Source organism: Macaca nemestrina, chromosome 9, assembly GCF_043159975.1.
Source record: "Macaca nemestrina isolate mMacNem1 chromosome 9, mMacNem.hap1, whole genome shotgun sequence".
NCBI lineage: Eukaryota > Metazoa > Chordata > Mammalia > Primates > Cercopithecidae > Macaca > Macaca nemestrina.
In genome coordinates, this window is record NC_092133.1 from 91,884,620 (window position 1) to 91,911,611 (window position 26,992).

At 34.6% G+C, this 26,992-nt stretch overlaps 1 protein-coding gene and 1 long non-coding RNA gene across 2 annotated transcripts in view; both read right to left on the bottom strand.

Moving 5' to 3' along the window:
* Positions 1 to 26,992, bottom strand: part of LOC139355391 (ankyrin repeat domain-containing protein 30B-like) — a 136,366-nt gene that overhangs the window by 49,882 nt on the left and 59,492 nt on the right. Inside the window, exons 23-31 of the mRNA XM_071068725.1 lie at positions 26,551 to 26,555; positions 21,383 to 21,444; positions 21,017 to 21,107; positions 19,401 to 19,462; positions 17,873 to 17,963; positions 12,788 to 12,816; positions 12,623 to 12,695; positions 6,817 to 6,847; positions 3,836 to 3,908 (exon numbers count right to left, since the gene is read on the bottom strand). Of these exons, the coding sequence (XP_070924826.1) occupies positions 3,836 to 3,908; positions 6,817 to 6,847; positions 12,623 to 12,695; positions 12,788 to 12,816; positions 17,873 to 17,963; positions 19,401 to 19,462; positions 21,017 to 21,107; positions 21,383 to 21,444; positions 26,551 to 26,555 (517 nt within the window). The remainder of the gene's footprint in view (positions 1 to 3,835; positions 3,909 to 6,816; positions 6,848 to 12,622; positions 12,696 to 12,787; positions 12,817 to 17,872; positions 17,964 to 19,400; positions 19,463 to 21,016; positions 21,108 to 21,382; positions 21,445 to 26,550; positions 26,556 to 26,992) is intronic.
* LOC139356326 (uncharacterized) lies at positions 22,224 to 25,946 on the bottom strand. The gene is made up of 3 exons (XR_011608015.1): positions 24,947 to 25,946; positions 23,365 to 23,426; positions 22,224 to 23,094 (listed from the first exon to the last, which is right to left on the bottom strand). It is a non-coding gene; the product is annotated as an uncharacterized lncRNA (long non-coding RNA).

Here is a 26,992-nt window from a genome sequence, read left to right on the forward strand (position 1 = left end):
AGACACAGAAGAAAAATCTTGTTCATATGATCAGAAAATTTAATTTTAATAACAAGTTTAAATAAAATGCTTATTTATTTATACTCTATTTTCAAAAATATTCTAAACAGCTGCCAAGGTTATATCAAAGAGTGAGATAAATTAGTTAAATAACTTAAGGATATGTCAAATATTAAGTTAGAAATCTGAAATCAGAAACCAAAGAATCAAAATTAGTAATTCATAATAAAGCTGACAAGGCCTAAAACAGATTTTACTTTGCATTCTATATTAATATAAGTATCGCTACATTAAATATAAAACATAAAGTTACTAAAAGAAGTGAGAATTAAATTTTCATGCCTTGTTTATAAATTTTTTGTTGGCACACTATAAATGTACACGTTTTAGGGGTACATATTATCACTTAATACATTCACATAATCAAATCAGAATAATTGAGATATTAATCGCCTTAAGTATGTATCTTTCCTTTATGTTAGAATCATTCAAATTATTCTCTACTAGGTATTTTAAAGAGTACAACAAATTGCTCTTACCTGTACTTGTCCTTATGTTTTCTTCCAGTTTTTTATTAAAATCAGCTATAAGTCACTCAAAAACACCTGAGCTATAATTTATTAGCTGGCTATGTTTTCTTAATTTTTATTTTAAATAATTTATATCATATCTTTTATTAGAGTTCCTGCTCTCATTGAAACCAATATTTTTGCTGTGTATTTATAAAAATCTGTCTCATCTTGACTCTCTCATGTAGTCTCTATGATTATCTTACCCTTCTTCAATGACTTATTTCCTATCATCCCCTTCATCTAATTTATTATTATATAAATATGGTGGCATCCATTAGATAATTTTTTAACCAAAATAACCTAGGACAAAAATTTACCCTTACATAGTTTATAGTATTACAGAAAAAAATAAAATTTAAAAATTACATGTTATATTTTGAAATATCTCTTCACAATTTACAGTTGTATTAGTTACCTCTTGCGTGGAAAAATGTGAGACTTTAGTTTTTAATAGTACCTTGTTTAACTGGGTTTGCCTTAAAATGGTATAGGTTGTTTCTATTCTGTGTGGCAAAAAGCTAAGTATAAATAACTGTATAAATTCTGCTTCTTCCAAGAAACAGAGAAAAACAGAATAAGTCATGGGGGGGCAATGATTGATTAATGAAAATCATATGTAGCAACTAAATAGAAACTTGTAAATAAATAACAATTGAGACAGAGATGCCCTCAAAAGCAGATACTGAAAAAACGTGTTCTGTGAGAAAAAAGTCTGGGGTAAATCATTTTTAAAAAGGTGACGGAGGAGGGAGAAACAAACAAGAGACATGATCAGTCAATCAAGTATGAGCTTCAGTCGTGAAAGAAAAGGAGAAACAACTACCCTAAGACATGTGACAAAATACATAAAATACAGACTTTTGTTAATAATATATTCCCATAATGCTGATCAGTATTTACACTATAATTAGTTATTTTGTTAATATCTGGGTAATCAAGATTTTAATTTTATTATTATATAATAAGACACTCAATTAGTTAAACATGGTCTTCAATCAATACCTAAAAGCCAGAACAGTCTTACTACAGAGAGAGAAAAAATTTAAAAAGGAATATTTCATAAACTTTTCACCTGAAGAAATTATTGGTAATAAGAATTTCAGAGTAATGTATTCCTTGAAAACATATGTTTAATAGAACATGAGTTTTGGCTGGGCTTTGTGGCTCACGCCTGTAATCCCAGCACTTTAGGAGGCCGAGGAGGGCAGATCATGAGGTCAAGGGATCGAGACCATCCTGGCCAACATGGTGAAACCTTGCCTCTACTAAAAATACTAAATTAGCTGGGCGTGGTGGCACACACCTGTAGTCCCAGCTTATGTAGGAGGTTGAGGCAGGAGAATTGGTTGAACCAAGAAGGCAGAGGCTACAGTCAACCAAGATCATGCCACTGCACTCCAGCCTGAGTGACAGAGTGAGACTCCGTCTCAAAAACAAAAAAACAACATGAGTTGAGACTAAAATATATTACAATATTTTTAATCTAAATTCTATATGGAGGATACTAGAAAATACAGTGTAACCTTCTTTCCTGTTACTACATATCTCTGATTTACTGTCTTATTTAAGACATATTTCCTTAAGATAATGCATGTGAATTTATGCATTCTAAATATTAAAAGAAAATATAAATTTAAGCCACATTTAGAAATTCATTAGATTTAATTATAAGATACATTATGCATATTATCTCACTCGTAACATTCTATTACATAAAATAATCAATTGTCTGCTTATTATTCACATTGCAAACCTCTTAAAATGCTTTTTATAGGCAAGACTGTATTCTGAGTACACAAGGATGCACGCAAGTATGTTTTCTAACTTGCGGTATCTCATAGTGATGGAAGAACTTCAAAAAGATTATTTAAATAACTAAAGAACTTCAAAAAGATTATTTAAATAACTAAATATAAAATCTTCTGAAATTTAAAATTTTCAAATGTGATCAAAGATCTTTGAATAATATGTTTAAAAACTGCAATTTAAAAATTCTGAAATTAAAATCTTACCATATGCTTATTAAGAGTCTCTGCTTCCAGAACTGGTTGTTTACTTAGGGTAAAACCTGCGTTCTTCATTTAGATGAAGAGTTTAAAGTATACTTTTAATTAAATAACTTAGAAAACACACTGGCATCCCTTAGTAATACAGATTCTGAGAAAGAGAATTTACATTTCTAAATTTCTACTAATATTTATTTATTTATTTATTTATTTATTTATTTATTTATTGAGATGGAGTCTCGCTCTGTCGCCCAGGCTGGAGTGCAGTGGCGCAATCTTGGCTCACTGCAAGCTCCACCTCCCGGGTTCATGGCATTCTCCTGCTTCAGCCTCCCGAGTAGCTGGGACTACAGGCGACCGCCACCATGCCCAGCTAATTTTGTTTTGTATTTTTTAGTAGAGACGGGGTTTCACAGTGTTAGCCAGGATGGCCTCGATCTCCTGACCTCGTGATCCACCCGCCTTGGCCTCCCTAAGTGCTGGGATTACAGGCATAAGCTACCGCGCCCGGCCTCTACTATTATTTTTTAAATTTGAGTTAAGGTCTCGCTATGTTGCCCACACGGGTTTCAAACTCTTGGGCTCAAGAAATCCTCCTGCATCAGCCTCCTTGGTAGCTGGAACTACAGGCATGCACCACCATGCCCAAATAAATTTTCACAACTTCTAATATTATTTTGGTGTATTTAAAGAACCAAGAAGAGAAACTGAGACAAAGCTCTCTCCTAAAAACTACGTGATATCAAAATAGTAGGTGCAAAAATCCTATATGTTATATGGCACAGTTTTGGAACTGAACAGTATCAGAGAAATTCCTTGATTACTATAATAAGTAACTTGATCCATTAAAGATAAATTTAAGCATGAGTTTTTTTTTTTAAGTTACAATAGGATAATTTTAACACTCACAGTAAGTACACTTATCCAAATAAAAATTTACCAGATTTTATATGTTCTCTACTGTGGAAAAGTTTTTTCTAATATAGTGCTCCTGTCACTATATATTCTCCAGCCCTTTCTTTTTATGGCCCTCACACCCTCAAAGTATTTACCAAACATTTGTTATTTACTAACGTAAAAAAAAAAAAAAAACTGTTTAAATCAACTACTCATATTTCTATAAAAATTTTTATCTGACCAACTTTATATTGCCAACATGAAATAATGATACTTACAGCACTGCAAAACATGAAAAGTAAATACTATACAGAACTAGATTCCAACTGAGAAAATCAACTTCACAAAAGACCATTTTACCTTGGTAGCAAGACTAAAGTCTTCCTCAAGTTTTGTAGGCTGTGAATTTTCAGTAGTCGGTTTGCCAAAAGGACTTTAGAGAAAAAAGATACAACATAAAGGAGCAAATTCATATATTTAAAAAGGAAATCTGCTAGTTCATATCTTGGTGCTCACTCCAAAAAAATGAGAAGAAAAAAACAAAATCTGGGGAAAGATCAGTCCTCGGTATATTAAATCATGTTTCTTGGTATAATTAAAATATGCCCTCTGTTTTTAAAAAATATCTTAGTTACATATTTTGACTCTATCTCCCGAACCTATAACATCCAAAGAACACTCACTCTTAGCTTCATAAAAAATAGTGACAGCCAATATAATTGGCATACCCTGAGAATAACTCGTCCTCACAAACTGTCCTCAGTGATGAACTGAAAATGTATTTAATGACTGACATAACTTTTGATATCTAAATTGGAACAAACTTGATAACCTAAAATGAGGAAGAAAGATACAGTTCCCTTGTCCTTTATCCACTCTCTACCTCTGATTTAAAGACTAATCTGTGTCACAGGAAAATGACATTCTTTGTTTCTCAGCATAAAAACCACTTAAGAAGACCCTGTTGCTTTCCTTCACCCTAAAACACTACAGAGGGTGCCCTGAAATATTTGAAATGTTGAAAAGCTGAACCTACAAATGTCAAATCACGAATGTATATTTCTTATTGGGAATATTTTTCTCAACAAAAATTGAAACTTTAAAAATAATAAAATCTAACTGCTTATTTTATACTTGTCCTTCCCTGTTCAGGGCTACATCAACTAGCAAAACCTTAAAAATCTTTGTACTTATTCCCAAGGAGAGAGACTGCTAGAAAAACTGAGTCCTGATAATCGGATTTCTCTAAGTACCGTATATACACAGAGAGAAAGATCTGGAAGTGGGAGCCACTATATATAGTGAAAGTGTCTCACTTCCACATCTTTCTTCTGCAGAGCTTCATGGCAGTCTCCAACCTTTAAATATTCTATTTAAAGATTACTATCTGTGCTTTGATGAGCTGAATATTTAAAGGTTGGAGACCGCCATGAAGCCCTGCAGAAGAAAGATATGGAAGTGAAAGACACTTTCACTATATATAGTGGCACCCACTTCCAGATCTTTCTTTCTGTGTATACATGAAAAGATAAACTCAATGACCAACCAAGAAGTTCTGAATTTACCTATTCCTGGAAAACAACTAAATGGAGACTCAGTCAGTCATTCACCTCCAGCATAAGCACGTTATCAAAAACCCAGCTGAAGCTCCATGACTTATTTGATAGCCAATCTTACCCCTGCTTTACATGTACATGGTTACAACATCAGAGGCTTGGAAAAAGAGGCAAAGGGAAGGGGACACCTGCCTTGGGCCACAGGTCTATGTAATTCAGCAACCTTCAATCTTCTAGCACTCAAGGGGCTCTAAGCCTCTCTAGTAAGATTTGGGGTGAAAGAACAGAATAGCACATTTCTATCTGATTTTAGAGACTTTTCCCAGTGGCTCATTTTTTTTTAAATCTTTCCATAGAAACCTTGAAGCTTGTCCATTCTTCCAATTAAACAAGCAAAAAAGCAGTGACCTATTCAGGACTTCTTTTGTACCATATTTAATATGCCTTTCTAGATAACTCCCAATGTCTACTGTGTTTGTTCTAATTTATCTTCATCAAACTTGTCATAAGATCCAACACTCTGATCTCTTTGGTAAAACCCTTACTCCTACCAATCCTGGGATTATTTCTCTTCAGACTTGGCCTTTCCCTGCTAATTCCCTTGTTACCTACTTCCACTGGGTTCTCCAGCTAATTCCATTCTTATCCTTTTCAATTTGTTTAATTAGACCCATTTCCTCTTCCTTTCTATTATTCAAACACTCACTTACATGGTGATATAAAAACAAGAGTAATGGGCTTTGAAATGAGTTTAAATATTACTTGTTACCTCCTATATTTAAATAGGTCACTTTGAGTTTCAGACTCTCCATCTGAACAACCATTTTTCCAGGATATTAAATACAGGTTGAAATATGAAAGTATTTTGATTAGTCTCCAAGAGTCCTTAAAATCCTAAAATTTCATGTACTTTTAATTTTACCTATAGAAAAATGGGGCTGGTACAAAGCAATAAAATAATAGAAGAAAAGAACACCAAGGAAAGCAGAGAAGAAAGTAATCAGGAAAAGATCATAGAAAAGTCATGGAAGAAGAAAAAAAGACTCTAGCAAAAAAAAGAAGAGTGCATGCAACTAGGCAGGGTACTGCTTTGAAGAAAAACTAAGCTGGGAAGTCAGTAAACTGAGAAATCTATAAGAAATAGCCTCTAAATATGATTAACATATTTCTATGTAGATTTTCTCCAATAAGAGTAAAATAATTCATCTATAGGATTTACCTGGTCTCGCTTATGAAACAAAAACCTATGTCTTGTCACCACAGCTAAGTCAGATCTGCTCTAAAAACTTTGATGATAAATCAAGGTACTGGTTACCACTCTAACTGTTAAACATGTTAAAACAAAGTCTTGGATTAACCAGTGTTCTAAGGGAAATCTCTAAAATGAGTTAACGTATAACAAAATGTGACTTTGTGAATTGATCCCATCTGGACCTATACCTTGATCCTAGTGATACATAGGTCTCCATCAATCTATTCCGAGAGGGAAGAGAAGGGATTTGGGAGCAAGGTAGGCTGATGGCAAACTTAAGGGTCAGCTACTTTCTAGCTATGAAATCATAGGCTAATTAATCAACCTCTCTGAACCACATTTGCCTCATTAATAAAAAGTAGGTGACAGTAGCACAGATGTTTTCCAAAGCTGTGTGATGACTACGTGAGATGATAAATATTAAGCACATAATACGTTGTCTAGCCTAGAGTAGAATATTCGACAGATAGTGGTCTCTTTTCTCTGTATTTTCTGAGTTAACATATACATTTTAAAAAACAACAAAGTCTTACCTGAATGTAGACTCTACAGAACTCACATCCACTATTAAAGAAAAAAGTAAATACATGAAATCAACAAAGATAAATAAAAGATACAGAATATTAAAAACATAAGAGGGCATGATGGCACATGTCTATAATCCCAGCTACTTTGAAGGTGAGGCAGGAGGATCATCTGAGGAGCTCAGGAGTCTGAAAGCAGCCTGGGAGACATCACTAGTCTTCAACTTAGTTTAAAAGAATCATGCACACTTTCATGCATAATTCAGGTCTTGGTTTAAAAAGCATAATACTCCAATGCTTTGTTACAAAGACTCAGATGATTTATTATAAAGCATTTATTTGGGACCATACATCGAGACTATAGTGAAATTATTATTAAGTATACTATTATGAAATTAATGCATTAAGAATGTTTATTTCCCCTCTTTTATAGATCTCAAATGCAAGGAAAAACAGAATTTATCACAATTTGATATCTGCAAGTGAACTACAGTGTACAAAGAGTCATAATCCAAACAGAACCCTTTAAGACTGACAGAAAACTGTATTATTAGCAGAATTAGTATAAGCAGACAGTATCAACCTTAGAAAGTATAATTTCTTGATAAATGAACTTGGAGCAGATAGAACAGAGTATACAGTAGTCTCTCTTTATCTGCTCTATGTGTAGAAAGACACACAACGTGATTTCCCTCTGTTCTCACACCACCATCATTAAAACAGAAGACATCTGTGACCAAATGTTGGAGGATTTTCTCCACCAATAAATAAGCAACCAATTCTGTACCAGAAACCAGCTGGTTGTCCCCTATTTAATTCCAACACTGTCTATCTAGAAAGAGTCTCAGATCCCATAGTCTGAGGGCTCAGTCTCACAAGACTGCCCTCCCACACCAGTTGCAAATCTGGATCTCTGAAACATCTAACCGTCTGGTTTCATGTTGGGGTCCTCACAACTTCATCTTTGGGTTGGATTAACATGCTAGAGTGCCCCAAATCCTAAAGGAAACATACTTACCAGTTTATTATAAAGGGTATTATAAAGGAGACACATGAAGAGATGCATACGGCAAGTTATAGGGGAAGGAGCATGGAGCTTCCATGCCCTCCCAGGGCACATCTGCCTCCAAACACTTCCATACATTCAGCTTTCTGGAAGGTCTCTGATCCCAGTCCTTCTGGGTTCTTAAACAGCTTTACTACATAGGCATGAATGAAAAAATCTGTGGCCACTGGTAATCGATATAACCTTCAACTCATCTCACCTCTAGGAGGTTGAGGGGTGGAGCTGAAAGTCCCAACACCCTAATCATGCCTTGTTCTTTTTTGTGACCAGCTCCTATCCTGAAGCCACCTAGGGATTGCCAGTCACCACTCAATTATTAGCATACAAAGACATCACTTTGGAGATTCTAAACATTTTATGAGTTGTATGCCACAAAACAGTGTTGAAGACCAAACATATATTTCAAAATGTAATATCCATGGTTTTGATTTCTGTAATTTCAGTTACTCATGGTCAACCATAGTCCAAAAATATTAAATGGGGAATTCCAGAAATATATAAATCATAAGTTCTAAATAAGGTGTCATTCTAAGGAGTATGATGAAATATTAAGACATGCTGTTCCATCTCACCCAGGTCATGAATCATCCCTTTGTATAAGCTAACTGCCCATTAGTCATCAAAATGGTCTGTCATCAAAATCCCAACCATCAACATTATCATGGCTCAATGATCCAGGGTCACGTGAAGCAGATGATCCTCCTTCTGATGTATAGTCAGATAGCCAGAAATAATTAGTAGCCTAACACCACATGACAACTCCTACCTCATTCACCTGACTTCATCTCATCACACAGGCATTATATCATTTCACAATCATCACACGAACAAGAAGGGTGAGTACAATACAAGACACTTTGAGAGACCACATTCACCTAACTTTGAATACAATATGTTGTTATTGTTTTATTATGACTTATTGTTAATCTCTCACTGTGCCTAATTTATGAATTAAACTTTATCATAAATATGCACATATTTAAAAAAACATGGATGTATAGGGTTCCATACTATCCACAGTTTCAGACATCCAGTGGGTGTCTTAGAAAATACTCCCCATGGATAAGGCTGATTACTGTACGTGTGTATGTCTGTGTGTGTGTGTGTGTGTGTGTGTGTGTGTGTGTGTGTGTGTGTGAGAGAGAGAGAGAAAGAGAATACAGATCTCCACTCTCCACAAGAAGCACATAAAAAAGACAGCACTTTTCCTTATACAAGACCCTTAGGTTTTGACAATTCTGGAAAAATGCTGGCACGCATACTCCCCAGTCTAGACAATTTTCCAGACCCTGGGTATGTTGACTGCTTCAGTTGCAAAGCATTAGGTAGGATCTTGGGAGATTTCTTCTTGGACACCAGAAATATTAACCACATCAACAGTGTACCTAACAACTCTAAAATAATTCTTTTGAACAGATTATCACTGCAGAACTTGTAAGTTAACTCCAATTGACTTTTCAGTAATCTCACTGCTTGAAATTCTCACATTTAAAAGAAATTTGCCACATCATTTTCTCTCACTCCTCTCCTACTTTTCATTAGCCACTGTTCAGTCTCCTTTACGAAGTCCTTTCACTCTGTGAAATGTTGATATTTCCAGGGTTTTGTCAATGGCTTTCCTCTTATTCTACATCTTCTGCCTCATGGATATACTCATTGAGATCTATGGCTTTGTCTAAAAATTATAATAAAATTATTCTAAGCCCGCATCTCCAACCAGAGTTCTATCTCCAGCTAGAAATACCTATAATAATCCAATTACCTACTGAAAATATCCCACATAAATGTTTCATTGAACTCAATATGTGAAGAAAATTGTTGGTCTGTCCCATGATTGTTTGCACTTTTCTGTTGACCTGACAATTTCTGACTCCTTCCCCGTGAGCATTCCCCACGTGGAAACTTATGAATGACCTGAGATTTTTTCTCTCCCCTAGCTTTTTAAACTCAATAATCACTAAATCATATTAACTGTACCTCTTTTCTGCATTTGCTTTATCTTTCCATTCCCACTGGAAATACAAACTTATTTATTTTATATTTATATTTCCTAGTTAGACATGGCCCCTTAACTGATGGCTTTCACAGGGAAAAAGAAACCCTACCTGTAGGGGATCAGACAAAGTGGTTAGAAAAATTATAAAGATAGTTATAGAAAATAGACACGAACCTTCTTGGAAGGCCGGTGGGGTTGCATAGCTTCAGTAAATGATTTGGCTGAAAGTAGCCTAATCCTCTTTACTTTGAGTTGATAGCAATATAGCAAACATCTAGGGAATGTGGCAGAGTTTATCCAAATAGCTTGTTTACTCACGTGGTCCTAAGACCAAACTTTGATCATCCGAGGGTGCATGATTGCTCTGTACTGGGGGTCAGCAATGTTAATTACACTCTAGTGGTGTTTATTCGAGATCTTTGTCATTTACTCTGTACTAAATAATGCGAACTCTGCCACCTCATCGAGCCAACAATGCAGACTCAGGCAGCAAAGCCCCTGAGCCTCACTGACAGGCAAAATATCTATTTCAGTGTACGTCTCTCATCCCTTGCTAGGTCAGGTTCCACAGGATGGAACCCGCAGGTGGTGCCCCGCAAGATGAATGCTGCAAAAGGATCACGACGGACCACTCAAAAATGAAGGTGAAAAGGACTGCGCTGTAAGTGAGTCAGTAAGTCATTGGTGCCCACTCGGGATTTCCAAGTTCCGGGAGAATTGTTCAGGCTAGGGTTTCATCATGGGACAACAATTATCAGCAGAAACAGTATATAAAAGTATTGAAAAAGCTGCTTAAAGTTAGTGGAGCCTCGGTATCACAGGCTCAATTAAGGGACCTAATGCAAACTGTTGTATTCCATAACCCATGGTTATGGAATTCCAAATTCAGCTCACCAAATGGTTTTTAGACAAAGTTTTATTGGAGTACAATCATGCCTATTTCCTCACACACTATCTATGACTGCTTTCATGCTACAATGGCAGAGTTGGAAAGCTGTGATAGAGACCACATCACCTAACATATTTCCTGTTTGGCCCTTTACAGGAGAAGTTTGCAAATCTCTGGTTTGTACCATGACCAGTATGCCCTAATACTTTAATCTAATCTTGGGACGCTGCTGCTCAAACAATTCCAATGAATCCCTGCAGAAAACATTGCTGGCTTCCTACACATAACCATTATTTATTCTTTCTTGCTACAGAAACACAAGTTAATTTATATATTTATTATCCCATTACTCCCATCTCATCTACAAAACAAGAAATGATTCTAAGCTAATCACACTAATCACATTTGCTTTTCTAGTGACTGGTACAAATGAGTATTTGTACTTGGGATGTTGATGCAGGAGAAATACTTGAGTCTGGGAGGCAGAGGTGGTAGTGAGCTGAGATCACGCCATTGCACTCCAGCAGGAGCGAAAGAGTGAAACTCTGTCTCCAAAAAGATAAATATTTAAAATGTATTCCTGTATGTTAAATATTTTCACTTTAATTTTTAACATTAATTGAAGCAGTAAATACTCCCACTTCAATAAAAGCTCTCTGATACAAGCTGTCATTTAATGTTGACTTTTAGTGGCTATGAAAGACAGCCTAATTAAATGCTTTCAGAGTTAAAATGACAAACTATGAGGCCTTAAATCAAAGTGGAGCTAATTGTATTAAGTACAACTAAAATATATGATAAGTAAACAAAAAAGGAAGTTCCAATATAATATGTACAGTACAATAAGACAAGAAAACAAATTCTACCTATAGTCTATAACCGCACACATATGTTGAGAATTTTTGTTTTTTTGTTTGCTTTTTGAGATGGAATCTCACTCTGTCACTCAGGCTAAAGTGGCACAACCTCAGCTCACTGTAACTTCTGCCTCCTAGGTTCAAGCGATTCTCCTGCCTCAGCCTCCAGAGTAGCTGAGATTACAGGCACCCACCACCACAACTGGCTATTTTTTGTTATTGTTAGTAGAGATGGGGATTCACTATGTTGACCAGGCTGGTCTGGGACTCCTGACCTTAAGTTACTTGCCTGCCTTGGTCTCCCAAAATGCTAGGATTACAGGCATGTGCCACCGTGCACAGCCTGTTGTAAAATGTTTTAAACATGCATGGAAATGACAACAAAAAACTAATTCAGGCTGTTTTGTACCTCTAGGCAATTAATTACAGTAGCATAAAAAGACACCAAGGCCAAATGCTTTGGAGTCACTCTTCTAAAACACTGTGTAGCAAAGAGTCATCAAGGAATGATTGCTTGATTTACTTTTTAATATTATAAGTCACACTCACACACACATTCAGTCAGCTAATTAAAAAAAAAAAAACTGATTTTCTTTAGATTCTCAGAGTGACAACACTCATAGCTGTCATGTCAGCAAGTGAAATTTTCCTCTAGGTAATTACCAGAATTCCAGTCAGTATTTGAACCACTGCAAATATTTGACAGTCTCAAATTTCACCTGCCTTGAAACCAAGCACATATAGAAATTGCAAGTTGGAAACTTTATACTATCAGGACATTAAAGTAGAACCACATGAAGTAAAGCGGATTTTTTTTTTTTAATCTCTAAATCTTATGCTTGTAAATGGCATTTTTTCAAACATAAATACTAACATTGGCATTATTTGTATCAAATTTTCCCATCAAATTTTGAAAAGAAAACAACATTGGGAATAAAAAGGCTCTCAGCATTTCAAATATTTTAATATTCTTCTTTCCAAAGTAAAATTAAAATTACAAAATTTACCTGCTTTGAATGTTTGTATATCCTTCACTTCTAAGGCTTTATTTGGAATAGAAACTTTCATTCCACAAGTAGGCTAAAGGGTTTGGAAACAAAATAATTAATATATAATGTATACTTCATAAAATATGTAGTTAATACTCAAGATAAAAATATAAAAGGTATTACCTTCAGAAGACCATCTTTATGAGGAGACTCTAAAAGAAAAGGGACGTATATAATTGATTATATGCAAGCCTGTCAAAGCCTACCAAACATTCATACAGTGTCAATATGAAGATGAATCCTTATGCTTGAATTGAAAAGGGATTACACTAAGTTTTGGGTTCTTTTGGGTGATTGTATTTGTTAACATGCCTACTTGACAGAAATATACCTAAGAAAATTTCAAAAATAGATTTCACCAAACATGCTGTGAAGACTTCAACAGTGAAAATATATTTAAAGTGACAATAACTAAAGCACAAAAATCCTAATAGAAGTAAGAGTAAGCTGCTGTATAAGAAGTTGTATTCAATAAGATGACCAAGTCATGCCCCCACCACCCCCCAACAAAAATAAATACCCAAGATAATGGTAGAATGCAATATTATATTGTTAAGGAAACACATCAGAATCACTTATGTCAATATACTACATGTAGCTATTATGTTTTTCAATTTGTCCTGTAATTTAGGAATTGCAAAGCTGTGATGAGATTTCAAAAGTACAATTTACTTATCATTACAGAGAATGTTCTAAATTTGTCAGCATATCTACTTATAGAATAAAAGTTAATAAACATATTCATTTTTGTACCTCTGTGAAATACAAGTATTTTTACATTGATGGGGTTCTCTAGCTTAGCTCTCTTAAAATTTCCTGATCCACTTATACAAAAAGGTTCAAGCACACCCATTAACAAACCAATACAGGCCAGGTGCAGTGGCTCATGCCTGTAACTCCAGCAGTTTGTAAGGCTGAGGAGGGCGGATCTCTTGAGGCCAGGAGTTCTAAACCAGCCTGGACAAAATAGCGAAACCCAGTCTCCACTAAAAATACAAAAATCAGCCAGGTATGGTGGCACATGCCTGTATTCCCAGCTACATGGGAGTCTGAGGTACGAGAATCACTTGAACCCAGGAGGCAGAGGTTGCACTGAGCCAAGATCATGACACGGTACGCCAGCCTGTATGACAGAGCAAGACACTGTCTCAATAAAAGAAAAAAAAAAGAATTCTAATATGAAAGTATCAAAAACTAGAAGTAAATTTCCAGAGGCTTTTTACATATCATTAACCTGCGTATTTCAATGTTAGAATAATGGTTATTGAAAATAAGTTTTAGTGTTCAAGGAATGAATATTACAATTGTTTTGTTTCTAAAACTAATTCTATCTGTTCTACCATGTGAGTTGTTAAACTACTGTTATGAAAAAATTCTTATAGAAAACTTAGCTTCAAGAAAAAGCAGACATCTCTTTGATATAGAAATATATCTCATTTCATCAAATAATATGAATAAAACATGTTTAATCTCTCATTTTTCTCTACTTTTTTATTTTTTCAGTATGACACACTTTAGTACATTTAGAAATACCAACTACATATGTGGTTTTCATTGAGAGATAATTGATCAATAATTAAGACACTTCAGGGATATAAACTCTCTAAAACACACAAAATTTATGTCTACCCATTTGAAGGCTAAATATGCATGACCATATTGCATGTATGTGTTTTAGAAAAAAAGTGCTTAAAATTGTATTCAATACACTTTAAATAAAAACCTGCTTTAATTACAATGAGAAGGTCCTTCTCGATTCATTAATATCTTTAAAATTTACTTCTGAAGCAGTGAAGAAATCTTAGAAATTCATATATAAGAAATGATACCATTAATTCATCTGCTTGTTTTAGGTAAAAATTTGATAAATGTACATCCTCACTAAGTGCAAAGAAAGCAGAGTGTCATGAGACAGGAAATGAATATGTAACCAAAATATTTTCCCTTATAAAGACAATAGCTGGCTTTAAACTTTCTAACACAAGATAAAAAAGCAAAACACAAAGAGATGAAACATTAAGGGCTATCTCATCATCAAGGAACCATTTATCACTTGGCACTTAAGAATCCCATGTATGGTTGAAAACTGGTTCTAAATCGTGATCTGATAATCCCTGAAGTTCAAAATCCATGCAGAGGAACCAGGTAGGGAAATACTACCTTAGTTATTTTTTTGTTACTTTTATTTTTGTAAAGGGGTACACTGGAGTTTTTAGAGTCAGGACAGGTCACATGGCATCGCTCTAAAGATTAGTGAGCCACATTTATAATGGCTTATTGAAATGTATGTGCATACTTGTATTTTGAGTACTTCACTTTTAATTTCTAATATAGCATGAAGTAGAACATACACTTTAACAAAGGCTTGTTAACACCTGTAATTATATTTACGTTGCTTTTTAGTCACCATGAAGAGAGTCTAATTAAATGTGGTGCAAAGTAAAAATGCACACTATGAATTTTTTTTCTTTTTTTTTAGATGGAGTCTTGCCCTGTGGCCCAGGCTGAAGTGCAGTGCTGCAGTCTGGGCTCACTGCAAGCCATGCCTCCTGGGTTCACGCCATTCTCCTGCCTCAGCCTCCCGAATGGTTGGGACTACAGGCGCCCACCACCACGCCCGGCTAATTTTTTGTATTTTTACTAGAGACGGGGTTTCACCATGTTAGCCAGGATGGTCTCGATCTCCTGACCTCGTGATCCGCCCACCTCAGCCTCCCAATGTGCTGGGATTACAGGCGTCAGCCAACGCGCACAGCCTAAAATCTTAAAATAAATGAAAAATGAGCTAATCGCTGAACAAAAAATAAAAAGTTGCTATAGAATGACAAGAACATTGTACAACCATTTATGTATGATTTTTGCAAAAAGTGTAATACCAATATGCATATGCTCAGTGATGAGGAGAGAAGTGATCTTGAATCAGAGGAGCAAATCATGACACTGAGAAAATAAATGCAAAGACTGAACGTTGAATGCTACACCAGGTGTCTTTAATGCAATACATTATAATAATTTATATCGCCGGGCGCGGTGGCTCAAGCCTGTAATCCCAGCACTTTGGGAGGGCGAGGTGGGAGGATCACGAGGTCAGGAGATCGAGACCACCCTGGCTAACCCAGTGAAACCCCGTCTCTACCAAAAAATACAAACCTAGCTGCGCGAGGTGGCGGGCGCCTGTAGTCCCAGCTCCTCGGGAGGCTGAGGCAGGAGAATGGCGTAAACCCGGGAGGCGGAGCTTGCAGTGAGCCTAGATCCGGCCACTGCACTCCAGCCTGGGCGACAGAGCGAGACTCCATCTCAAAAATAATAATAATAGTAATAGTAATAATTTATATCATTACATTACAAACATTCATCATGTTCTTTAATATGCCCTGTCATTGAGAAAGTACACAGTTTGAATGAGAGTTCAGCTAAATGTAGAATTAACATCTCAGCAGTGAAAATGTTATGAATTAATCAGCTTGGATATATACTTATGGCATAATACTAAATATAAATATTCATTGATTTTCATACCCATATGGTATAATAGTATGCCAACATTTTTGTAATTTCTAGCTTAGCCATCTCAGTATTTCTTGATCCACTCATGGAGGAAAATGTACAAACCTCATCAAGAATAGCAAATTTAATAAGCTTTCAATATTGATATATTTGTTTTTAACTTATTTGCAACAGACTTGTTAAATATTAATAACATTTTCTATGTAAAAATCAGCATAATACCTATGAATAACAATAACTTAAGTATTCAAGTCATAAATTCAGAATTTTATGGTTTCTTAAATTAGTCTGGTTTGGTGTATCATGTTATTCTCTAATGAATTTTTATAAAATGGCAATTTTACCAACACAATTTGCTTCCTTAAAAATAAAGCCAAGCCAAGGTTCTTACATTCAAGCATCTCTTATTCAAATTGCAAATATCAACAAAATATATACATATATATATTTGATGCCTCATATTAATAAAGAAAATTAATGAGACACTGAGGTTTAGTCCAATTCTACTAACCCTCATGATTCCAGTCTTCTCCAGCGCACCAACACTCTAACATTCTGCAGTAAAAATATTCTAAATGCTTCTGAAGTGAGTTCACTCAATTTTCCTTCATAGAAAATCCAAAATAATCTAGCTGGCTTCTCCCTTGTCCCCTGCTTCCTGCCTCACAATCTCTCCTGTTTAGTAAAAATAATCTCTAGACTTGTGCTCTTGATTCTTCCCATTCGACACATGTTAAACTTCTTTTCCCCACTCTTTCCTTTCTCTTTGTTTAGTGGTAATATCTTCCTTCTATAATTTCTATTGTGTTGCCCCTTCCTTCTTCACCTCTGGCTCAAAACACACTCGGAAGTAAGATCAACATAATCCTTTCCCCTGACCCTTTTCCACTGCAACCTTCTACCCAATTGCTCCTCTTCCACATTTTTCCCAAGAATAGCCTCTCCTCTTGCTACTCAGAGCAAGGTCCAAGGACCACCAGCATCAGCATTGCCTGAGAACTTACTAAAAATGCAGAATCCTAAGTCGGCTGAATCACAGTGTGAATTGTTGACAAGGTTTCCAGCTGATCTTCTATGAAAACTTCTGGTATATACGGATTGTATATGACAAATTATATACATGTGTGGCCGTGCACATATGCTTACTCTCACCTACTGCAAATAGAACACAGTTCTCCATGGTCAAGTGCTTCCATCCCTAATGGCTTCCCACCAGTGAGAAATACAGGAAGAATCAGAATCCCTTTGCTGTAATTCTCTGGTAAATTTTGGTACTAGAAGGTCACTTTTTATTCTTCCCAAATTTCTAACCATACCCAATCTCTTTGTAAAGAATCATTTCATTTTATCATCCTCCATTATATAAACATGCTTCCTGTTCCTTCATGTACTCTCTGTACACTCTGTCTCTCTCAGTCTTCTTTTCCTCTTTTACTACTTTCTTCTTTCTTATTTTCTTATTTTCCTCACGTCTTGGAATATCTTGAACTCAAACTAGTAATTCAGCTCCGTTTCAGCACTCTCAATATACTCTGTTGCCAATACGTGATAAGATGTATAACTTATCACCATTTCACTTCTCTTTTTCTCCGCACTTTGCATTTAGAAGGTAATTCTCTTTGGCTATTAGAGGATATTCTTCCTCATCAGTTTAGAGAAATATTTGGTCAAATGGCTTTTTAAGTAAAAAATGGTTCTTACCTTCTAATTTTTCACTTATCATATGGAATTCTTTTTGAGGTGTAGCCTTGGGTAAACACACATCCTTCTGTGAAACAGTCTCACGGTCACTCTGTTAAAAGTAATATCAATAAATAATTTAAATGGAAAAATCCTAATAATGAAGAGTATCAAAATTTTCTAATTAAAATCTTTTTTAAAAACACAGTTTCCTACTTCACAAGCAATTCAATTTTAGAGCAGATATGTATAAAGCACCAAAACATTTTGATAGAAAACCTCACGTAATACGGTCTACATCAAGCTTATCTTTACATTCATGTGGCCATTAACTTGGTTACTGAGCAGGAAAAATACGTCACAATCACGAAAAAATTCACTCATGCATATTTCAAAAATTATCTCTTAAAAATATCTAACTTATATGTAGTCCTCATCAAAACTAAATATGACATTTCAAACAAATACAACACACTCACTACTTGCCATAACACATACCACATTAAACATTTAAAATATTCATGATTATAGAATTGTTTAGTGTTAAAAATGATGCATGTCATGAAGAGAACTTTTAGAGTCTGTCATATAATGTATGCACAGAATGTTGAAAAAGCTGCTTTATTTAGGTAAACAGGGGCTTAAAATCAGCAATATGTTTTTGACAAAATTTATGCTGACAGAAAAAGTGCTTGAATAGAATGTAAATGCAGTAAGAAAAAAATTATGTCATGTCTAAATGAAAGCAAACAAATATTAAAGTATTTTTGTCTAATGACAAATCAGATAAAATCTACCTGTCTATTCACTTCCACCCTTTGCTGTTACCACCAGGCAGCAGCTGCTTGTTTGTAAGAGGTCAGATCCTTTCTATGTCTTTCCATAGTTGTGACCTTAAAATACATCACTACTATTTGACGCTCATGCTGCTGCAGCTTGATTGCCACAAAGGGCCTCAGGGAGTTCTATTTGTGAAAATAATTTATATTTTTTAAAAGAATACTCAACCAACACTCTTGTTATTACAGTCCCAGAAGGTTTCCTATTCCTCAGACTTTTCTTTCTCCTGAAATGTTCCCTCAGCTCTATATTGAACAATAAAGATACGTCAATACGTTCAAGTCCCAGCCATTAATTTTTCACGTCCCAGCTTTTACAATACTGAAGTTTAAACTATCTCTCTATGAAGCCATTTAGAACTTTTGTACATCTAGATATACCACAGAATCATATATTTGCCCATAGCTGGATTCAGTGTAATTCTTTCGCTTTTAGACAAACGTACTTCAGATCCCATGTGAATTGCTAGTGACTTCTAAGCCACTATACCACGCTGGCTTCTTAAATTAATCCTATACATTAGCAGATTTTCACAATGAAGCAGTAATCTACCTAGCACATAGATTCTCTATTAAGCGTATCCTGAAAACTATCAAAAATAATTTAGGGTGACATATGCAGAGGTGAGAAGATAAAGTCTAAGCCTCTGATTTTATGTTTTCGTATCATGCAGTTCTAATATTAAAAAAACACTGATAATACATAGTACCTCTAAATCCCAAGAATTTTCTTCTTCATCCTTTTGTTTGGATTCTGATGGGACCATCTGATCTATAAAAGGTTAATCACAGGTACATTCATGAGAACATATCTCTACTATAAATTTTAAAAACATATGCAAATCTTTCATTCATGAATCTGTGGTTTTTCCTCTGTAGCCCTTATATTCTTTTTATCTATTACAATCACTACTTCTGTAGTCAAATCATTAGTACTGAAATCTAAAACGTCTGAAAATTAACATATCATTCATTAGAATGCAGAAAAATAGAAATTTGACAAACTTGTATGAATTATTTCCACACAAAGCAGTCATACCCTCTTCTCTCGTGAAACCCTTTATGTCCTATATTGCTGTTCATTCAGAAAACTTTACTATTACCTATCATCTCTCATTTCTTTGTAAATTTTTATTTTGTAGTATTACTTAACTCGATTGACTCAGCAATCTCTATTACTCAGTTCTTCCATAAAGATTACTTATCAATGAAAAAGATTTTTTAGGGATATTAATTTTTTGATGTTAATAAACTATGTGTCCAACCCTTTTACATTTCAATATGCCACGTCAGCATATTGGGCATGTTTTGGCTGTGTATATGTTTTAGGAAGATAAGCTTAAAATCTTTTATTGCATATAAATTAAGAACTGCTTTAATTACGACACATTTCATCCCTAATGCAGCAATATCTTCAGAGTCAAGTTGTGACACCTTGGAGAAACATCAGAAATGTATCGGAAACAATAATTGCCTTATGTAATCTAACGTTCCCACATGTTATAGGATAAAAATCAAGGCCCACACAAGACTTGAAGAGCTCTCAGGCCCTTGAGACAGAAAATGAATTTATACCAAAAATAACTCAGAGCAAGGTCCAAGGATCATCCGCATCAGCATCACCTGAGAACTTATTAAAAATGCAGAATCCCAAGTCAGCTGAATCACAGTGTGAATTGTTAACAAGGTTTTCAGCTGATTTTCTATGAAAACTTCTGGTCTATATGGAGTTTATATGACAAATTATATGCATGTGTGGCCGTGCATATATGCTTAGTCTCACCTATTGCAAATAGAACACAGCTCTCCATGGTCAGGTGCTTCCATCCCAAACAGCTTCCCACCAGTGAGAAAGACAGGAAAAGTCAGAATACTTTTGCTGTAATCTCTGGTACATTTTCGTACTAGAATGTCACTTTATATTTCTCCAAATTTCTAACCATATCCGATCTTTTTGTAAAGAATAATTTCATTTTATCATCCTCCATGATATAAACCTGCTTCTTATTCCTTCATGTACTTTCTGTATGCTCTTTCTCAGTCTTCATTTCCTCTTTTACCACTTTCCTCTTTCTTATTTTCTCATTTCACTCAGGTCTTGGAATATCTTGAATTCAAACTAATAATTCAGCTCCTTTTCAGCACTCTCAATAGAGTCTGTTGCCAACACTTGATAAGACATATAACTTTTCACCATTTCACTTCTCTTTTTTTCTGTGCTTTGCATTTAGGAGGAAATTTTCTTTGGCTATTAGAGGATATCCTTCCTCATCAGTTTAGACAAATATTTGGTCAAATGACTTTTTCAATAAAAAATGGTTCTTACCTTCTAATTTTCCACTTATCATGTGGAATTCTTTTTGAGGTGCAGTCCTGGGTAAACACACATCCTTCTGTGAAACAGTCTCACGGTCACTCTGTTAAAAGTAATATCAATAAATAATTTCAGTGGAAAAATCCCAATAATGAAGAGTATCAAAATTTCCTAATTAAAATCTTTTTTAAGAAAACTTCACCATGAAGCAGTAATCTACCTAGCACATAGATTCTCTATGAAGCGTATCCTGAAAAATATCAAAATTAATTTGGGGGTGACATATGCAGAGGGGAGAAAATAAAGTCTAAGCCTCTCATTTTATGTTTTCATATCATGCAATACTAATATTAAAAAAACAATAGTAATACACAGTACCTCTAAATCCCAAGAATTTTCTTCTTCGGCCTTTTTTTTGGATTCTGATGGGATCATCTGATCTATAAAAGGTTAATCACAGATACATTCATGAGAACATTTTCTATTTTAAATTTTAAAAACATATATAAACCTTTTATTCACGCATCTGTGGTTTTTCTTCTGTAATCTGTATATTCTTGTTATCGATTAAAATGCCTGCTTATATAGTCAATCGACTAGAATTGAAATTTAAATAGTCTGAAAATTAACATTATATCATCCATTAGAATGCAGAAAAATAGAAAACTGACTAAACTGTATGAAGCATTTCCTCACAAAGCAGTTATACCCTCCTCTCCTGTGAAACACTGTATGTCCTATATTTGCTGTACATTCAGAAAACCTTAATTACTGATCATCTCTCACTTCTTTGTAAATTTTTATTTTGTAGTATTACTTAACTCGTTTGACTGAACAATCTCTATTACACAGTTCTTCAAAAAAGATGATTTATCAACGAATAAGATTTTTTAGGGATATTAACATTTTGATGTTAGTAAACTATATGTCCAACCCTTTTATATTTCAATATGCCATGACAGCATATTGGGTCTGTTTTGGCTATGTATATGTTTTAGGCATGGAAGCTTAAAAAGCTTTATTGCATATAAGTTAAGAACTGCTTTAATCATAATGATGCAGATATTCCCCAATGCAGCAATATCTTCAGAGTCAGCTCCTGACAACTTGGAGAAACATCAGAAATGTATAGGAAAAAATAATTGCCTTAATTAACCTAACATTCCCACATGCTACAGGATAAAAATCAAGGCCCACACAAGACTTGAGGAGTTCTCAGGACTGTGACAGAAAATGAATTTATACCAAAAATAACTCAGCAAGGTCCAAGGACCACCATCGTCAGCATCGCCTGAGAATTTATTAACAATGCAGAATCCCAAGTCGGCTGAATCACAGTGTGAATTGTTAACAAGGTTCTCAGCTGATTTTCTATGAAAATTTCTGGTCTATACGGACTGTATATGACAAATTATATACATGTGTGGCCGTGCATATATGCTTACTCTCACTTATTGCAAATAGAACACAACTCTCCATGGTCAGGTGCTTCCATCCCTAATGGCTTCCCACCAGTGAGAAAGACAGGAAGAGTCAGAACACTTTTGCTGTAATTCTCTGGTACATTTTGGTACGAGAAGGTCACTTTATATTTCTCCAAATTTCTAACCATATCCGATCTTTTTGTAAAGAATCATTTCATTTTATCATCCTCCATTATATAAATCGGCTTCTTGTTCCTGCATGTACTCTCTGTACGCTCTGTCTTTCTCAGTCTTCATTTCCTCTTTAACTACTTTCTTCTTTCTTATTTTCTCATTTTCCTCAGGTCTTGGAATATTTTGAATTCAAACTAATAATTCACCTCCTTTTCAGCACCCTCAATATATTCTGTTACCAACACATGATAAGACGTATAACTTATCACCAATTCACTTCTCTTTTTTTCCATGCTTTGTATTTAGGAGGTAATTTTCTTTGGCTATTAGAGGATATCCTTCCTCATCAGTTTAGAGAAATATTTGGTCCAATGACTTTTTCAATAAAAAATGGTTCTTACCTTCTAATTTTCCACTTATCGTGTGGAATTCTTTCTGAGGTGTAGCCTCGGGTAAACGCATATCCTTCTGTGAAACAGTCTCATGGGCACTCTGTTAAAAGTAATAGCAATAAATAATTTCAATGGAAAAATCCTAATAATGAAAAGTACCAAAATTTCCTAATTAAAACCTTTTTTAAAAAATTTCACTATGAAGCAGTAATCTACCTAGCACATAGATTCTCTATGAAGCGTATCCTGAAAAGTATCAAAAATAACTGGGGTAACATATGCAGAGGTGAAAAGATAAAGTCTAAGCCACTGATTTTATGTTTTCATATCATGCAATACTATTATTAACAAAAATGATAATACATAGTACCTCTAAATCCCAAGAATTTTCTTCCTCTTCCTTTTGTTTGGATTCTGATGGGATCGTCTGATCTACAAAAGGTTAATCACAGGTAAATTCATGAGAACATTTCTCTACTATAAATTTTAAAAACATGCAAATCTTTCATTCACGAATCTGTGGTTCTTCCTCCTTAGCCTGTATATTCTTTTTATCAATTACTATCACTACTTCTGTAGTCAATACATTAGAAATTAAATCTAAAAAGTCTGAAAATTAACATTTTATCATTGATTAGAATGCAGAAAAATAGAAAACTGACTAACTTGCACGAAGTATTTCCTCACAAAGCAGTCATACCCTCTTCTCCCGTGAAACACTGTATGTCCTATATTTGCTGTTCATTCAGAAAACTTTTCTATTACCTATCATCTCTCATTTCTTTGTAAATTTTTATTTTGTAGTATATCTTAGCTCAATTGATTGTCAACGAATAAGATTTTTTAGGGATGTTAATTTTTGATGTTAGTAAACGATATGTCCAACACTTTCACATTTCAATATGCCATGACAGCGTATCGGGCATGTTTTGGCTGTGTATATATTTTAGGTAGATAAGATTAAAAACTTTTATTGCATATAAATTAAGAATTGCTTTAATTACAATGACACAATTCTTCCCTAATGCAGCAATACCTTCAGAGTCAGGTTGTAACACCTTGGAGAAACATCAGAAATGTATAGGAAAAAATAATTGCCTTAATTAACCTACCGTTCCCACATATTATAGGATAAAAATCATGGCCCACACAAGACTTAAGGAGCTCTCAGGCCCTTGAGACAGAAAATGAATTTATACCAAAAATAACTCAGAGCAAGGTCCAAGGATCATCCGCATTAGCATCATCTGAGAACTTATTAAAAATGCAGAATCCCAAGTCGGCTGAATCACAGTGTGAATTGTTAAAAAGGTTTTCAGCTGATTTTCCATGAAAACTTCTGGTCTATATGGAGTGTATATGACAAATTATATGCATGTGTGGCCGTGCATATATGCTTAGTCTCACCTATTGTAAATAGAACACAGCTCTCCATGGTCATTGTTTGCATCCCTAATGGCTTCCCACCAGTGAGAAAGACAGGAAGAGTCAGAATACTTTTGCTATTATTCTCTGCTAAATTTTGGTACTAGAAGGTCACTTTACATTCTTCCCAAATTTCTAACCATACCCGATGTACTCATAAAGAATCATTTTATTTTATCAACCTCCATTATATAAACATGCTTCTTGTTCATTTATTCTCTGTACACTCTGTCTTTCTCAGTCTTCCATTTCTTGTTTTACTACTTTCTTCTTTCTTACTTTCTCATTTTCCTCAGGTCTTGGAATATCTTGAATTCAAACTAATAAATCACCTACTTTTCCGCACTCTCAATAAAGTCTGTTGCCAACATATGATAAGACGTATAATTTTTCACCATTTCACTTCTCTTTTTTTCCGTGCTTTGCATTTAGGAAGTAATTTTCTTTGGTTATTTGAGGATATCGTTCCTCATCAGTTTAGGGAAATATTTGGTCAAATGACTCTTTAAATAAAAAATGATTCTTACCTTCTAATTTTCCACTTATCGTGTGGAATTCTTTTTGAGGCGTAGTCTTGGGTAAACACACATCCTTCTGTGAAACAGTCTCACGGTCACTCTGTTGAAAGTAATATCAATAAATAATTTCAATGGAAAAATCCTAATAATGAAAAGTACCAAAATTTCATAATTAAAATTTTTTTTTAAAAAATTTCACTATGAAGCAGTAATCTACCTAGCACATAGATTCTCTATGAAGCGTATCCTGAAAAATATCAAAAATAATTGGGGTGACACATGCAGAGGTGAGAAGATAAAGTCTAAGCCTCTGATTTTATGTTTTCATATCATGCAATACTAATATTAAAAAAACATTGATAATACATAGTACCTCTAAATCCCAAGAATTTTCTTCCTCGTCCTTTTGTTTGGATTCTGATGGGATCATCTGATCTATAAAAGGTTAGTAACAGATACATTCATGAGAACATTTCTCTACTGTAAATTTTAAAAACATATACAATTCTTTCATTCATTAATCTGTGGTTTTTCCTCTGTAGCCCGTATATTCTTTTTATCGATTACAATCACTACTTTGTAGTCAATCCATTAGAATTGAAATCTAAAACGTCAGAAATTTAACATTATATCATTCACTAGAATGCAGAAAAGTAGAATGCTGACTAACTTGCACAAAGTATTACCTCACAAAGCAGTCATACCCTCTTCTCCCATGAAACACGGTATGTCCTATATTTGCTGTTCATTGAGAACACTTTTCTATTACCTATCATCTCTCATTTCCTTGTAAATTTTTATTTTGTAGTATATCTTAGCTCGATTGACTCAGCAAATTCTATTACACAGCTCATCAAAAAAAGATGATTTATCAACAAATAACATTTTTTAGGTGTATTAACTTTTTGATGTTAGCAAACTATATGTTCAACTCTTTAACATTTCAATACCCCATGACAGCGTATTGGGTGTGTTTTGGTTGTGTATATATTTTAGAAATATAAGCTTAAAAAGCTTTTATTGCATATAAGTTAAGAACTGCTTTAATTACAATGACGCAGTTCTTCCCTAATGCAGCAGTATCTTCAGAGTCATCTTGTTACACCCTGGAGAAACAAAAGAAATGTATAGGAAAAAATAATTGCCTTAATTAACCTAACATTCCCACATGCTACAGGATAAAAATAAATGCCCACAAAAGACTTGAGGAGCTCTCAGGTCCGTGACAGAAAACGAATTTATACCAAAAATAACTCAGCAAGGTCCAAGGACCACCATCGTCAGCATTGCCTGAGAATTTATTAAAAATGCAGAATCCCAAGTCGGCTGAATCACAGTGTGAATTGTTAACAAGGTTCTCAGCTGATTTTCTATGAAATCTCCTGGTCTATATGGAGTGTATCTGACAAATTATATACATGTGTGGCCGTGCATATATGCTTACTCTCACTTATTACAAATAGAACACAACTCTCCATGGTCCAGTGTTTGCATCCCTAAGGGCTTCCCACCAGTGAGAAAGACAGGAAGAGTCAGAACACTTTTGCTGTAATTCTCTGGTACATTTTGGTACGAGAAGGTCACTTTATATTTCTCCAAATTTCTAACCATACCTGATCTTCTCGTAAAGAATCATTTCATTTTATCATCCTCCATTATATAAACCTGCTTCTTATTCCTTCATGTACTCTCTGTACACTCTGTCTTTCTCAGTCTTCATTTCCTCTTTAACTACTTTTTTCTTTCTTATTTTCTCATTTCACTAAGGTCTTGGAATATCTTGAATTCAAACTAATAAATCACGTCCTTTTCAGCACTCTCAATATAGTCTGTTACCAACACCTGATAAGACGTATAACTTTTCACCATTTCACTTCTCTTTTTTTCCATGCTTTGCATTTAGGAGGTAATTTTCTTTGGCTATTAGAGGATATCCTTCCTCAACCGTTTAGAGAAATATTTGGTCAAATGACTTTTTCAATAAAAAATGGTTCTTACCTTCTAATTTTCCACTTATCGTACGGAATTCTTTTTGAGGTGTAGCCTTGGGTAAAC